Here is a 14641-nt window from a genome sequence, read left to right as displayed (position 1 = left end):
CCGCCCCCGGTAACTTCCCAGGCTCCTGCCTACCTTGGTCTCTTGGGTCCCAGGGACTTTTGATCTCTCAGCCCTGGAGTGGGAGAAGGCAGCTTTAGTTTTCTTCTCCTCGATTAAGGTAGAGTCCTATTACTGGTTGGTGGGATGGCTAAACCAGGGTCGAGGTGGAGGGCTCTGCCTGGGTACAAGGAAAGGGATTGGCAAGAATTTCTTTCCTACCCAGAAGCCAAATGGGGTACAACGCTCTCCTAACAGCAGGGGCTCAAAATGTTCTGGGAGCCCTGGGCTGTTTGAGCCTGGGGGGAAGGTTGTGAAGTGTTCAATTTCCCCAGTAAGGGTGGAGGCTGGAAATGCTCTCTCTTGAGCCAGGAGAGTTGAAATCCGCCTGGGGTAGCCCATCACAGGGGCTCATGGGGGTGACCTAATTGCTCTCTCGGGTCTCTAACCAGAGATAGCATGCAGCTCCACAGCTGGAAAGGAGCCCTCCTGCAGAGTTGGGGGTGCTGGAAGAAACACGATCTGTCTGTGCTCCCCCGTTTGTACTCAGAGCCTTTAGTGCTCTGGACTGGTTTACAGGTTTTGGGGGGTGGTCTCCTCTCTGACCCCCCTCCCCATCCACCTCAAGCTGAGGGCAGGCATTGTGGGGTGGGGATGGGGGGGTGGCTGAAGACTCTCTAGAACCTGTCCGAATTCCATTCTGTAATTGGGTAGATCCTGAGAAGGGTGAGGGACTGATCCTGGTGCACCCCCCTTCCATCCAGGCTCAGGGGTCTGGAATGCAGCCACTGTCTGCGTGTATTGGCTCGGGGTGATGGGGGCCAGAGGACAGGAAGGAGGCACTGCTCTCAGCTCTCCGAGAGTTCTGGGGGCTGCTTCTGCCACCGCGCCCAACCCTCAGGCTGCCACAGCCTTTCGAATAAACAGTCCCTCTCTGTCTCCCTCCCTCTCTGCCTCCTGCCCGAGTTCTCCTCTCAGGCCCGTGTCAGTTCGCCCTCTCACACCCTCCGTGAGCAGCACTCACCTCCCCTCTCCAGCTAGGCTCGCCTGTTCTGCCTCGCTCTCACACTCCCTCTCACTCTTAGTCACTCTCTGCCTCTTTTTCTCAAGTCCTTTTGTTTCTCGCACATGCCCGTGCTCTCTCTCTCAGGCTCATTTTCTCTCTTCCCTCCCCTCTTCCTCTCCTGGCTTTTGGTCTCTCTCCTCAGCCCTGTCAGAAGCTGGCAACCCCCCTCCCAAAAAAGAAAATCTCCCAGTGCCTATAAACCCTGCTTAATTGCTTCCTCCTTGGGAAAAAAAAAAAAATCAAAATAAAGAAGTGGTGGGGTTGGGGGTCTGCTTCCAGGTTCCAAGGTGCTTGCGGCCTGGCTCCAGCCCTGACTGAGAGGGGAAGCTGGAAGGGCTGGCCCAAGACTCCCAAGTCTCTTTCCCAAATTGGTGCTGGAGCCTTCTGGGGTGCTAGTCCCTGAGCGGCAGGAGCTTCTGCCTCCTTGGCCCCTCCTGTCAGATTTGCCCCATGAGTGCAAGGTGGGGGGATGGGTTTGGTCCTGCTAGAGTTTTTTTATTTTAGGAACCTGTGTGTGTGTGTGTGTGTGTGTGTCTGAGTTGGGGGGCTGTTATCTAAATGGTCCTAGAAGACCCCTCCTGCAGCCACGTCCCCTGGGAGCTTGGGGCAGCCGGCAGGCCTCACACTTGAGTCCTCAGCCAAGTCCAGCTGCTGCAGTTCAGTCTCTCAGTCCCGTCCTGACCCCTTCCTGCCCCCCACTCAGGTTCCCCCACCTCCAGGGAGTCAGAATATGCCTGAGATCACATTACAAACGTTCCCTACAAGGGGGCGGGGGTGGGGGGGTTCGGCCTGGCATCCAGGACCCTTGACTCCAGCATGGGTGGGGGCAGCTGCAGACCCCAACCCATGCTTGCCTGCTCCAAGCCAAAGTGTTGGCCCCAGCCCCACACAGCTGTTCCAGCTCACAGTCCTGGGGAGGCCAGCTCAGGGGGCCCTTTTCCGGGGTGGTTAGGGACCTGACCTCTTCTACTCTGTGGCTGATTGGCCACAGGTGAGGGCCTGAGAGTGATGGGAATCCAGCAGCTCCTAAAGTACCCTGTTCCCCTGCCTCCCCACTCCCACACAGGCCAGCCAGGGAAGGGCAAGAAAGACCTGTGAGGTTGGGGTAGGGACTGAATCAAGGGTTCCCTTTCTTCTCTTGGGCTCTCTGTTGTCTCATCCACTCAGGTGAATGGGGATGGGTGGGCCCTGGATACTATGGTGGTGCATCACTGTTTTCTGGGGTTAGGGACTAAAGGAGAGAGAGTGGGCCAGCCAGGAGGCTGCTAGTTGCCATGGGAACACCAGGTTTGGAGGAGAGTCCACTTTGTGATTATTAGAGGAACTGAGATACAGGGGTGCTCACCAGCCACATTCTGGGTTCCTTGCCCCGCAGACCATAGCAGCCCCTCTTGGGTATGTTTCGCGGTCATTGTTTTGGGTCAGGGTGCTAGCAGCCAGGAATGTAAGCTCCTTCAGCTTTTTACTTCTAAATAGTGCTGTGTTTGGCATGCTAACTAATAGGAAGGCGGCACCTTGCTACTTACAATGCACTCTCATATATGATCTCATCGGATGCTCCCAACAGCCCTGGGAAGTAGGTATTGGCCCCATTTTCCAGATAAGAAGGCATATGCCCGGACAAGGGAAGTGACTTATCTCAGGCCAGTCAATGACTTGCCTATGGAGGCAGAGCTGTGTTGTGTGCCATTCATTCCTGCTGCCTTGAAATGTAGGAGAGACAGGAATTCAAGGTGGGGTTTGGGAAGAGGCCCTGGCTCCCTGCCCCTGAGTTCCCCTCTTACCTCGCAGGTGTGCAAGCGTCTGTCCTTGTGACTCAGGCCCTGTCTGTGTGGGGTGAGCTGTGCTCCAACTTCCTCATTTGACTTTGCTAGGCCTACCTCCCAGCGCTGACTGCTTGGGTGACCTGAACTAAAGGCAGCCAACTCACTGCCTGGCACACTCCCTGCAGAGCTCTGAGTGGCACCTTTGGTTCCTCTCTGAGCCAAGAATCTCTCTTCTCAGGGACCCCACAGAAAGCAGACGTCGACATCGGGGAGGTGGGGTGTTAAATTCATAATGGACACTAGCTTTAGCCAGGTGGGGCAGAGGGAAGGGCATAGTTCACTGTAGGTGGGGAGGGTGACTTCCTCCAGGACTCTCCTGGCTTCCCTGCCTCCGACAGAGCTATGTGTGCCAGGACCCAGCTGCTGTTCCTGCCCACCCACGCCTGGGCGGGCACTGCTGGGACACGCCAGGCCTGCTCCTGCCAGCCTCGGGGGCTGGGTGGAGCTGGGGGAGTTAAAGAGGAGCCTTTAATTTGGGGGCTCCCCACCCTAGCTGGGATGAGAACAGACTTGAGCTCTGGCTTGGGGTCTGTCCTCCACTGGTCTTGCCCCCCTGGCGGGTACAGGTGCAGTGGTGGTGAGGTCACTGAATCGAGGTTGAGGCTAGAGTCTTCTACCAGACTTGGACTTGCATGGCCTAGAACCAGGCTCCCCCTTTGGCCATTCTCTGACCACAAGTTGCTAGATCCTGAGAGCAGGGTGACAGGGAAAGAAGTATAGAGCTGGTGGGATGTGGGCAGCTTTCTGGGCAAGACCCTCCTAGCTGCAAGCTCTCCCTGCCCCCTGTAAATTGTATTCACATGGGTGGAGAAGGGCTTATCTGGAGAAAACAAGGAGGGGGCTGTTGGTTAGTTGGTTTCCGGCCAGTCCAGGGCCTTGGAGGCTCCTGTCCCCAGCCCCTTCAGGTTTTTCATATCCCAGGATTCTTTGTGGCAGTGATGGCATGGTGGTGTTTCTAAGCTAGGTAGAAAGGCTGAAGGTAGAACTTGAGCTAGGTGGAGGGCAAGAGCTGGAATAACTTAGGCCGCCTCCCCTAAGTCCTTTTACTCCCTGGGGTGGCGCCCTGGGGTCCCAGGGCTATCAGAGGCTGGAGAGGGAAGGCCTCAGGGGTTACCATGGCGACCTGCTTCAGGCTTCCTGCTGAGCCATGTCAATCCCTTTATTTTCAGAAAGGGCTTTGTCTGGGGTGGCCCCAGGCAGGAAAGCTTGGCTTGGTCATGGGGTAGGGGAAGTAAGGTGGGGGGATAAAGATTTTCACTTGGGGACATCTCTTCCTCCTCTTCCCTTACTCCTACTCCTAATCTGGTAAGAGGGGAGAACTGTAGGATCCCCATTCAAAGTATGACTAGTGTTCTACCTAGCTTTGGGCTTCACTCTCACTGGCTACACACCCATCCCTTATGGTCCCTTACCACTCTCTTGAGCTTCTGACATGTCAAGACGAGGTTTGCCCAGTGGTAGGGAAGATGCTAAGAAAGTTACCAGTATGGGGGATCAGGGTCAGGGAAGGCAGGTCTCATCAGGCTCCGCTCCCTTCTGCACTTTAGGGGAAGGTGAGTTTCCCTCTGCCAGCTGCTATGCAAATGAACTAATGAATATTTATGAAGTCTGTTCACCGAGGTTGAAGAGACTCTGAGGGGTTTTGGGGGCAATAGTTCTCTCTTCTCCCCCCTCCTCCATCATGTAGACATCTGTTTCCTCAATGCCCCTGGCTTCAAGGTAGAACCCCAATTAGCCAGAAGCCCTGTTCCAGGGCTCTGGAACCTGGGTGGCAATGGGAGACTGCACTTGGGGTAGACAGGACTCCCTGGTGAGTAAGCCAGAACCGAGTGGTTAGAAAGCTGAGCTGGCCTGTCTCCCTTTCCGTGCCCTCTATGTGGCTGCATATATATGTATTGTTGAGATGTAACAGTACAACGATTCAGGCAATGTTTTAGGGCCTCTTAGACCCATCGGGTTACTGTCCTAGGTAGGTTTAGGCCCCTCTTTTCAATGGGAACGTTCATCTGATCATTCATTCCCTCACATCAAGGACCTGGACTCTAAGCTTCCTGCTAGCTCTAAGATGTGAGCAGTTGTCTAATCCTGCCATCTGGATGGGACCATTGTGAGCACTGGAAAGGGAAAAAATGCCTGGAGAATTCTAGAGGCTTTGGGGAAACTTGTTGGCTTTGTATGGTGCAAGGGACAGGGGTGTTCCATCTGAAATGTTTATCCAGGCTTCCATCCCATGCCTACTTCCTTTCTGGGCCCTCTGTAGTTAGGTACCAGTGGGGAGGCCATCTCATTCTGGCTGTTACCCTCCTGCACATCAAGATGGCAGCTCCCAATTTGGTGGAGCCTCACTTGACATGGAGGACAGGCTGCTTTTCTTCATCCACTTCATCCATGTGGTCAGTTTCCCTCTTTGCCTACTTGGGTATCGTTTCCGTCCCTCAGATGAGGACACAGGTTTGGCATTGCAAAGGCATTTGCCCAGAGCTCCCAGTAGGCCCGTATTGCTTGTTGTCCCTTTGGTGTAAGGGGCCCTCAGGAAATGGAACCACTCTTTTCTCAGATGATTGTGGTAGCCTGTGAACTGGTGCATGACACTGTCAGCTTCATTCTCTTTAAGCACTGCCTGAAGCCTTCCATTGTCCTTCCAGCTCCAAGAGCCTCTCTCCAATGGGATGAAACCCACCCTGCTTGCTGTGACACTTGAGGCCTTTCAGTTTGGCCCCAGGTGAACTTTTCCACCTCTTCTTCTGTTTCTCTCTCCTCACTCCCAGCTAAGCTGGACCAATCACTGGCCCGAGCTTTGTGTCCTAGCCACTGCTGTCTACCCTCGCAGTGTGCTGACTTCTTATTCCTCACCCAGGACCCACTTTCATCCTGCCTTTCCTGTGGATCCATCTCTGACCATCCTGGCCAGATGAGCTATCTCCTTCCTCTCCCTGCCTCCAGCCCTTGCTGCTTGAATCATCATCCTCACACATACCTACAGATAGCCTGGTGTTGTCTATCACTCGAGTGTGGGTTATTTACTTTTCCAACCCAAACTGGACAGTAAAGTCCTTGATAATGGAACCGTATCTTCTCTTCCTGTTTCCCCTCCAAAATATGAGAGTGAGCTCATAGGTACTTAGTCTTAGTATCTGACCTCCTGCCTCTTGGGAGACTGCTTCTAAGAGGCAGTCAAACACGTTGAACGCCTATTGTGTGCTAGGTGTTCTCCATGTGCTGCCTCGTCTTCCCACCACCGTATTGGAAGGTAGGGGCTCTTGCCACCCCCACTTTACAAGAGAAGAAACTGAAGCTCAGATCGGGCATTGGAGGTCACATATTTAGTAAGGGCTTAGCTTGGGAATCTGATTCTAAAGTTTGTGTTCTTTCTCCTACATGGTTCTGCCTTGCTCTCAGCACCAGCCCATCCAGGCTCAGAAATGGCCAAAAAAGCACCATTTTCTTTCTGTGTGCTTAGGCAAGGACAGAGTCCTATGGATAGGTGGCCCTCGGCAGCTGACCCTCCCTGCTGTCCCCCAGTGCCTGGCCTTCTGGATTAGAATATGAACCTGGCTCAAAAGGCATTTGTCCATCTCCTCTCAGGAGCTGGAGTAGGAGCAACACAGAGGTGAGGGGTTAGGATACAGATGAGTGGGGTTACTGAGGCCCTATCTCCTATGATCTGTTGTCTCTGGTTGAGCCCCTTCTCTTCTCCTCTGTTCTTTTTAGGAATGAGAAGAATCAAGTTTAGGGGTTCAGCCTCTTCCATTTTGAGGGTGGGATGAATTGCCAGTAGGACAATGGGCAGTGGAAGTGAGCAGAGCTGCACCTGGCCAGAGACTGTGGCCATCATCCCTTTGCTCCAGGCAATGCCTGTTCCTATCTTTCCATCATGCCCAAGATTAGTAAGGATGGGGGAGAAGACATGGGTCCCAGACAGATTGAGCTCCCCCAGCCTTTGGCTGGGAGCTGTGGGGGGGTGGTGACTAAGACATGTGTGGGCTTGCTGTGTGTGTGTGTGTGTGTGTGTGTGTGTGTGTGTGTGTGCGTGCGCGTGTGTGCGTATGGGTATAGGAGAGGCAGTAGCAGCGGTCATGAAGGAATGTTTGTTGGGGGTGGGGGTATATAAGACTGCCACCTCTAGGTAGCATGGGCCTGACACCTTGGTACCCAGCCCATTGGCCACGTCAGCCCCCTGTGGAAATGCCACATTAGGACAAAGGGCTCCCCCAGCCAGGCAGTGCTCCACCCTGCCGAGCAGTCAGAGCCTGGCAGCCTTGCCCATGGGCCACCCCTTCCACACCCTCCTGGTAGTGTGGTTCTCTCTCCCCACCCCCAGCCTGAGGATGGAGGAAGGGCAGAAGGCTTGCTCTTGCCATCTCCACCCAGTAGGCCCAGCCTGGCTCTTGTCCACTTCCCTGGTTCTGGAATGGCCTGGGGCCACCCCCAACCCCGAGGCTGACCGTCTTCTTCCTTCTGGGCAGGTTCCTGAGTGGGAAGGGCTTGGTGATCTATCCGAAAATTGGAGACAAGCTGGACATCATCTGCCCCCGAGCAGAAGCAGGGCGGCCCTATGAGTACTACAAGCTGTACCTGGTGCGGCGTGAGCAGGCAGATACCTGTAGCACGGTGCTCGACCCCAACGTGTTGGTCACCTGCAATAGGCCAGAACAGGAAATACGCTTTACCATCAAGTTCCAGGAGTTCAGCCCCAACTACATGGGTCTGGAGTTCAAGAAGCACCATGATTACTACATTACCTGTGAGTCCCACCCATCCCATCCTCTGGCTCTCTCCCTGGGCTTAACTCTTTCCTCTCCTGTAGTAGTGGGAGCGTCTACGTGGTACAGTGCTATTGCATGTAGTTAAGGCCCTGCCGGATCTGAAACCCTTTGAAGACTGGCATGTTCTCCGCCTAGCCTGGCCTTGGAATTCTGGCCCCAACATTTACCAAGTTCACCTTGGCTCCAGGGGTTGGGCAGGAGAGGTCTCCAATTCATGTTGCTTCTCTCTTATTTTCTTTGCCCACCTAAGTTCTAATATTGGGAATGGTAGCATTTGCTGGGCCCTTTGGGATCAGCCAGCTATTCAGCCTTTTTCTTCAGGGGAAACCAAGGCCCCAAAAGGTGAAGGGGCTTCTTGCCTTAGATCACACAGTGAGTTAGAGATAGGGTCAGGACTCCAACCCAGTTCTCATGATTCCTACTCCAGAATTCCTTTCAGTCTATGTAGAAGCCCCCATTATGATCCCAGTGAAAAGGCAGACCTTACTGAGGGACCATGGCCTGCTCGTGATAGGGGAGCAGTGCCCCCGGGGGTGGGGCTTGTTCTTGGCCTGGGCTGGACTAGGCCACTCTGTTCCTAGTGGAAGGGAAGAAAATGAAAAGGTTCACTGGTAGATGGGAACTGCTTGCTTCTCCCAACTGCAGTTTATCTTCCTGTTGGCTGAGGCAGAATGGGAGTTTCTGGGTAATGCTGGTAGACCTTTCTCTCCTCCTGACTTCTCTGACTTCTCTGGCCTCTTCCTGCAGCAACATCCAATGGAAGCCTGGAGGGGCTGGAAAACCGGGAGGGGGGTGTGTGCCGCACACGCACCATGAAGATCGTCATGAAGGTTGGCCAAGGTGAGTGCCTAGTCTGAGGGTCCCCTCACTCCACCCCGTTTGACCTATGGAACAGATGTTCCTGGCTGGGTGCATGTGTATTAGGAGTGGGGGGCGCAGGGTTACAGTATCCAGGCCATTCTTGGCCCACCCTTGATGACTGAGGACACCTATGCTGGCCAGGTCCCTCCCTCTCACCTGTTCTCTCTCCATTCTTAGATCCCAATGCTGTGACGCCTGAGCAGCTGACTACCAGCAGGCCCAGCAAGGAGGCAGACAACACTGTCAAGACGGCCACACAGGCCCCTGGTAGTCGGGGCTCCCTGGGTGACTCTTATGGCAAGCATGGTAAGTGTATATGTATTTCCCAGAGGTCAGGAGCCATTGCTCTGTCACCTTGTTAGGCCCTGTCTCTGAAGAAATGCAAGCTGGGCCTGGCCTGAAATCTGCTGTGTGTCCCTGGGACCCCTGGCTGACTGTTCCTCCCCACTTCCCTTCCTCAGAGACTGTGAACCAGGAAGAGAAGAGTGGCCCAGGTGCAAGTGGGGGCAGCAGCGGGGACCCTGATGGCTTCTTCAACTCCAAGGTGGCATTGTTTGCAGCTGTCGGTGCCGGTTGCGTCATCTTCCTGCTCATCATCATCTTCCTGACAGTCCTACTACTGAAGCTACGCAAGCGGCACCGCAAGCACACGCAGCAGCGGGCGGCTGCCCTCTCGCTCAGTACCCTGGCCAGTCCCAAGGGGGGCAGTGGCACAGCGGGCACCGAGCCCAGCGACATCATCATTCCCTTACGGACTACAGAGAACAACTACTGCCCCCACTATGAGAAGGTGAGTGGGGACTACGGGCACCCCGTCTACATCGTCCAGGAGATGCCGCCCCAGAGCCCGGCGAACATCTACTACAAGGTCTGAGTGCCCAGCACGGCCTCAGGCCCCTGAGGGACAGTCGGCCTGGACCGGACCTCTCCTTTCGCCCCCACACCCCCTCCCCTCGCCAGTTGTGCCCACCTTTGTATTTAGTTTTGTAGTTTCTTGGCTTTTATAATCCCCTTTTCCCTGCCCCTGGGCTTCGGAGGGGGGTGCTTGTGCCCCTAACCCCATGCTCTTGTGCCTTCCCCCTCTGGCCAGGCCTCTGGGCTCCGTGGGGGCGCCCCTTCTTGGAGGGCAGGGCTGGACGCTGGTGGACAGCAGGCAGGGAGGCAGTCCCCTGGCCCTGCCCCTCCCTCGCCCCCCTTGCCACCTTCCCAGGACTGCTTGTCCACTATCATCACTGTTTTTAATGCTTTTGTGTTCATTTTTTAGCTGTCAACTCATTTTCATCTGTTTTTTGAAGAAAAATGGAAAAATGTAAAAGGCAGCCCCTCCCCAGGCTTTGTGAGCCTGGCCCGAGCCAGTATAAGAGGGCCTGGGGCACGATGTGGTCGGCCAGGAAGCATACGATGCCATTTCTTTTATAGACTCCTCGGTATTTCTGGTGGGGTAAGGGGCAGGCCAGGGCTATTCCTGCCCATGATGGAAGAGGAAAGTGCTACTGGGCAAGGTGTCCCACCCTCCCCTCCTGACCCTCCTTCTACGAGGCTTATCCTGGCAATGGGGTAGTCACTGCCACCCTTCCACCAAAAAAAAAAAAAAAAAAAAAAAAAATCCCTTCCTTGTGGGATTCTTGGGCATCTCCTGCCTCTCTCAGTCTCACGGTAATTAATGTCTTAATTGGCTGTTGCCTGGGGAACAGGAGAGCTGCTGCAGGCAGATGACCTCATGGGGGGTGGAGGGAGGTGAGGTGCCCAGGTGGCTATTTGCCCTGCAGAGCTGGGAGTTTCCCCCCTACCCCCTGCCCTGTTCTCTCCTTACCTTTGGCATCCTTTGGCCTGGTGGGGAAACAGAGGCCCAGGGTGGAGACCTAAGCGGGTATAAGACCAGGTGGCCTGCCCCTTTTCTGGGCCCTGGCACAGGTGGGTAACCCCCACCCAACCCAGCTCCTGCTGCTGTCCCAGTCTTGGGCTGGGGCCTGGAAAGAGGAAGAGGCTGCCTGGGGCTGGGCCAGCCCGCTGTGCACTTTGACCCCAGTTCCTTGCCAGCACGGCTGCTAACAGACTGCCACTTGAGTGCGCCTTGCAGGCACTCCCAGAGCAGCCATGGAAGGAGCTGGGCCTCACACCATCCACCTCCACACTGCCTCCTGGCCAGCTGCCCACCCCAGTGCCAGGTGGGAGAGGGAGCAGAACAGCCAGCCCCTTCCAGGTGGCAGTCGGAAGGGTTTTTGTTTTTGTTTCTGTTGCCATTTGTGTAAATACTAGTCTTTTTGGAAAAAAATAATGTAAAGATGTTTTGTATAAACTCTGAATTATTTTCTTGTTGCTTTTTTCTTAGAAAAAAAATGAGAACTAAAAAAAAAAAATTAACCACATGGAGAAATGGGTATAAAATGGTGTCGTGATGTTGGGAAATGGAGAGTGAGAGTCGTGTGTGTGTTTGTGTGTGTGGTGGGGGTATGTGCATGTGTGCGCTTTCCTGTGCCCAAACCACTGGTGACTGGGGCAGGTATGGGAAGAGAGTGGCTATCCTAGTGGAGCAAGATGTTTTAATGCCCTATGCCCCTCCTGCCACTCCCCTCACCCCAGGTTTTTCTGCTCTCTTGTTCTGCCGTCATGGAGCCTGAGACCATTTCCCCTGTTCATCCTGTCATCTCTGTGGCATAGGCCATGGGCATCTGCCCAGTCTGGCACAGGCCCAGTTAGAAATGGTTGATGGAGGAGGGGATATTCCCATGGGGACCTGGGTGTGTCCGCAAGTACTGCCACCACCTAGCTGGGGCTAGATCTGGGACCTGCTGGCAGGCCCAGCCCTGCCCTGCCTCAGGACGCCTGGAGGTGGATAGAAATAACTTCCCAAGATCTGAGCTTCAGCTGCGGCCTACTGGGTATTGGGCCTGCTTCAGGCTGCCCAGTTCACCTCTCAGCCAGAAGAATCTTGCTTCTGAGCTGGGCCACACCACAGCCACCACCATGGCATAGTTGGGGGCTTCTGGCTGGCAATCAATACCCTCAAGCTGGAGCAGCCTTGGGCACCCGGTCTACCTCCTACAGGCTGATGAGTAACCTGCTCAAGTCAAAGAGTGTGGTGAGAGCCCTGAAGAGGGTTTGGCCTCCATCCCACAGCGGAGAGGCAGACTGGCAGGGCCTGGAGCCTTCCTGCTCCAGCCTGGAGCAGCCTGCTGGTCTTGTGGGGGGACTCCCTGTGGAGAGGGCTAAGACAGATGTCAGGGGAAGAGGACAAGTGAGATCCAGCAGCTAAAAATGGGGAAGAAGGCAGCAGAGGAAACAGGAGGAAGAAGGAGAGAGAGAGTGATCCAGAGCAGGGAAGCCCCAGAGAACTAGCTAAGGAGCCACCCGGGCTATGAGGGAAGTGGGGAGCTGGTGGAGAAGGAAGGGGGCGGAGAGCCACAGGGTCTGTGGGTGGAGGGAAGGAAGGTTGGGCTAGTGTAGGGCTGGGCCTGGCTGGGGTGCTCCCAGAGCCAGCTGGGGCAGAGGCTGTTTATTTGGTTTCTCATTAACCAAAGGAAGTGCCTGGATCAGATGGAGCCTCTGCTGCTTGACTGCCTGCCCAGATTGGGGCCTGGCCTGGGCTGGGGGTCTCTCATCAGGGTTGGTTCAGGCCAGATTGGTGTCGCTCACTGGGGTAGAGCCTGACTCAGGTTGAGTGAGCACTTCCCACACTTCTCCAACTGAGTGTCCTCCAGTAGTCTCCCACCCAGTCCAGGATACCAGCTGCCTTAAACTCTCCCAGTGGGGGATGAAGCCCTGGGGGCCCTCTGGGAGCAGCTGTGGGAGTGTGAAGTAAAATCCAAGGGAGATTTTACAAAGGGGAGTGGGGCAATCTGCTGGGTAGCCCAGAAGCTTCGCAAGTGACTGTTCCCTTGCCCTAGCATGGGTGCCATGGCTGGCGCTGGTTTGAGCTTGGTGCTCACACTGTTGACCACACGGTGTGCTTAGTAGTTCCTTGTGTCCTTCACCTGGACAGCACCTGGCAGTTTGTTCAAATGCTTTTACACACTTTGTTTCATTGAGTCTCATAAACTGCCCTGTGAGGGTGGTAGGTGGGAAATTACCTGACTTATATTTGAGATGAGGAAACCAAGACCCTATGAGGGGCTGTAACTTGTCCAAGGACACACATCAGGTGAACGGGAGCTCTAGGATACAAGTGCACGCCTTTTTATTACACCACAAGCAAATAAGATATATTCCTTGAGAGCGAGGGGTCTGACTTCCCACTTCTTGCCTTTGTCTGAGCAAGCATGCTTCCTTGGGGATCTTAAAAAACAGGAGCCCTCCCCACCTCCACTCCCCATTCCCTTTCCATCTGTCTTGGTCAGGGAGGGACCAAGCTCAGCTAGCTGGAGGCAGGAGGTGTGAGCCTCCAGTGGTAGGGCCCCAGACTGCCCCACCCTTGACTCTCCTTCCTGTCTCAGCTGGGCCTAAGCTCCTGGTGAGTCAGGGATACAGGATGCTTCCCAGGTGAGGGTGGGGCTCCCTGGCTTTCTCCCCAGGCTGAGCCCAGTTCACCAATAAAGCCAAACTGAGCAGGTGCTAACCAGGCCTCAGTTTCCCTGAAAGATAAGGCCTTGTGGAGCTGGAAGGCCAAGGCTCTTGTGACCTTATTGCACTGGTTGATTTTAAACTCCCAGGTGGCCTCCCTGAGGAACCAGTGACATGAATGGCCTGGTGTCCACTAGGCAGGGGCACGAAGCTGGGCTAAGCAACCTACGGAAAGACCCAGGCCCCACTGGGGCCATCCTAGGTTGGACCCTGCTGAGCAAGCGGCCCTCTGGCCACCTGGCATCAATCACTCTCGGAAATCCAACCCGCCTGCCTACCTGGCCTCCTATCCTGCCTGGGCACGTCACAGTCCCACTGACACCCCAGCTGAGTCAGCCCCAGCCTGCCTGGGACCCTCCTCGCCCATCTGCTGCTGGCCTCCTGTACAGTTGGACATTGGATCTGGGGGGCTGAGGCCCCAGCTGGCACTTGTTAGGTTGGCTTCCCCTTTGGGAGGCTGCTGAGGGGGAGACCAGCCCCCACCCAGGACAGGGGTCATAGAACCCAAAATGAAAGCAATTTAAAGGCATTGGGGAGAGAGTAATTATAGTTTCTGTTTTCAATGGTTAATTATTCAGCTGGCAAAGAGAAAGGAAAAAAGGGAAAGCTGGGGGTTGGAGGGAATAAGGATGAAGGGATATGGGAGGGTGGGAGGAGTTTGCCATGGGGCCCTTTATTCCAGGTGATAGAGCCCTGGACCAAGAGGCTGGAGACCTGAGGGCCTGTCTCTGCTTTGCCATAACTCCCTTTTAGACCAGGGACAGGCAGATCCCTGTCTGGGTAATGAAGGAGTAATACTAACTTTATTCATTTATTCAGAAAATATTTACCAAGTACCTACTATATGCCAGTCAATGGTCTGGGCACTGGAGTACAGTGAAAAGCAGGATAGACAAGGTCCCTTCTCCCAGAGACCTCACATTCTAGAAAAGTCTTTCAGTGCCCAGGTAACTCTTGATTCTGTTTTGTATTGGTGACTGAGTCACAAGAATGTGAGAGATAGAATGGAGAATACACTGATTTAAAACTTGGGTTCTAAAGTGAGTCTTTCATGCATTCACGTATTCATTTTTTTTAATAAATATTGAACGCATGGCACATAGCAAGTACCAATAAATGGTAGCTGTTGCTTCTCCCATGAGAGACGGAGTAGACAATTTGGCTCTGGGGCAGAGCTTCTAGATGACTCTTCCTGCTTTGAGAGTGGACCCTACGACCTGGCTGTTGCTGTTATCATCCACCAAAGTCGGCCTTTTGCGAGGTTGTTAAGCATCCTGAGAAGTTATCCTAGGCCGGGTGTGGTGGCTCAAGCCTGTAATCCCAGCACTTTGGGAGGCCGAGACGGGCAGATCATGAGGTCAGGAGATCGAGACTATCCTGGCTAACACGGTGAAACCCCGTCTCTACTAAAAAATACAAAAAACTAGCCAGGCAGGTGGCGGGCGCCTGTAGTCCCAGCTACTTGGGAAGCTGAGGCAGGAGAATGGCATAAACCCTGGAGGTGGAGCTTGCAGTGAGCTGAGATCTGGCCACTGCACTCCAGCCTGGGCGACAGAGCGAGACTC

At 54.6% G+C, this 14641-nt stretch overlaps 1 protein-coding gene across 1 annotated transcript in view; it reads left to right on the top strand.

The window, feature by feature from the left end:
- EFNB1 (ephrin B1) overlaps positions 1-10893 on the top strand; it is a 13237-nt gene extending 2344 nt beyond the window's left edge. The window contains exons 2-5 of the mRNA XM_017858005.1: positions 7356-7633; positions 8403-8495; positions 8694-8822; positions 8978-10893. Coding sequence (XP_017713494.1) covers positions 7356-7633; positions 8403-8495; positions 8694-8822; positions 8978-9390 — 913 coding nt within the window. The 3' untranslated portion in view covers positions 9391-10893. The remainder of the gene's footprint in view (positions 1-7355; positions 7634-8402; positions 8496-8693; positions 8823-8977) is intronic.
- The last annotated feature ends 3748 nt before the right edge of the window (positions 10894-14641 follow it).

Source organism: Rhinopithecus bieti, unplaced genomic scaffold (assembly GCF_001698545.2).
Source record: "Rhinopithecus bieti isolate Rb0 unplaced genomic scaffold, ASM169854v2 scaffold_47833, whole genome shotgun sequence".
In the NCBI taxonomy this organism is placed as follows: domain Eukaryota; kingdom Metazoa; phylum Chordata; class Mammalia; order Primates; family Cercopithecidae; genus Rhinopithecus; species Rhinopithecus bieti.
The sequence above is the reverse complement of the archived record's forward strand: the minus strand, read 5'-3'. Positions and strand labels throughout refer to the sequence as shown.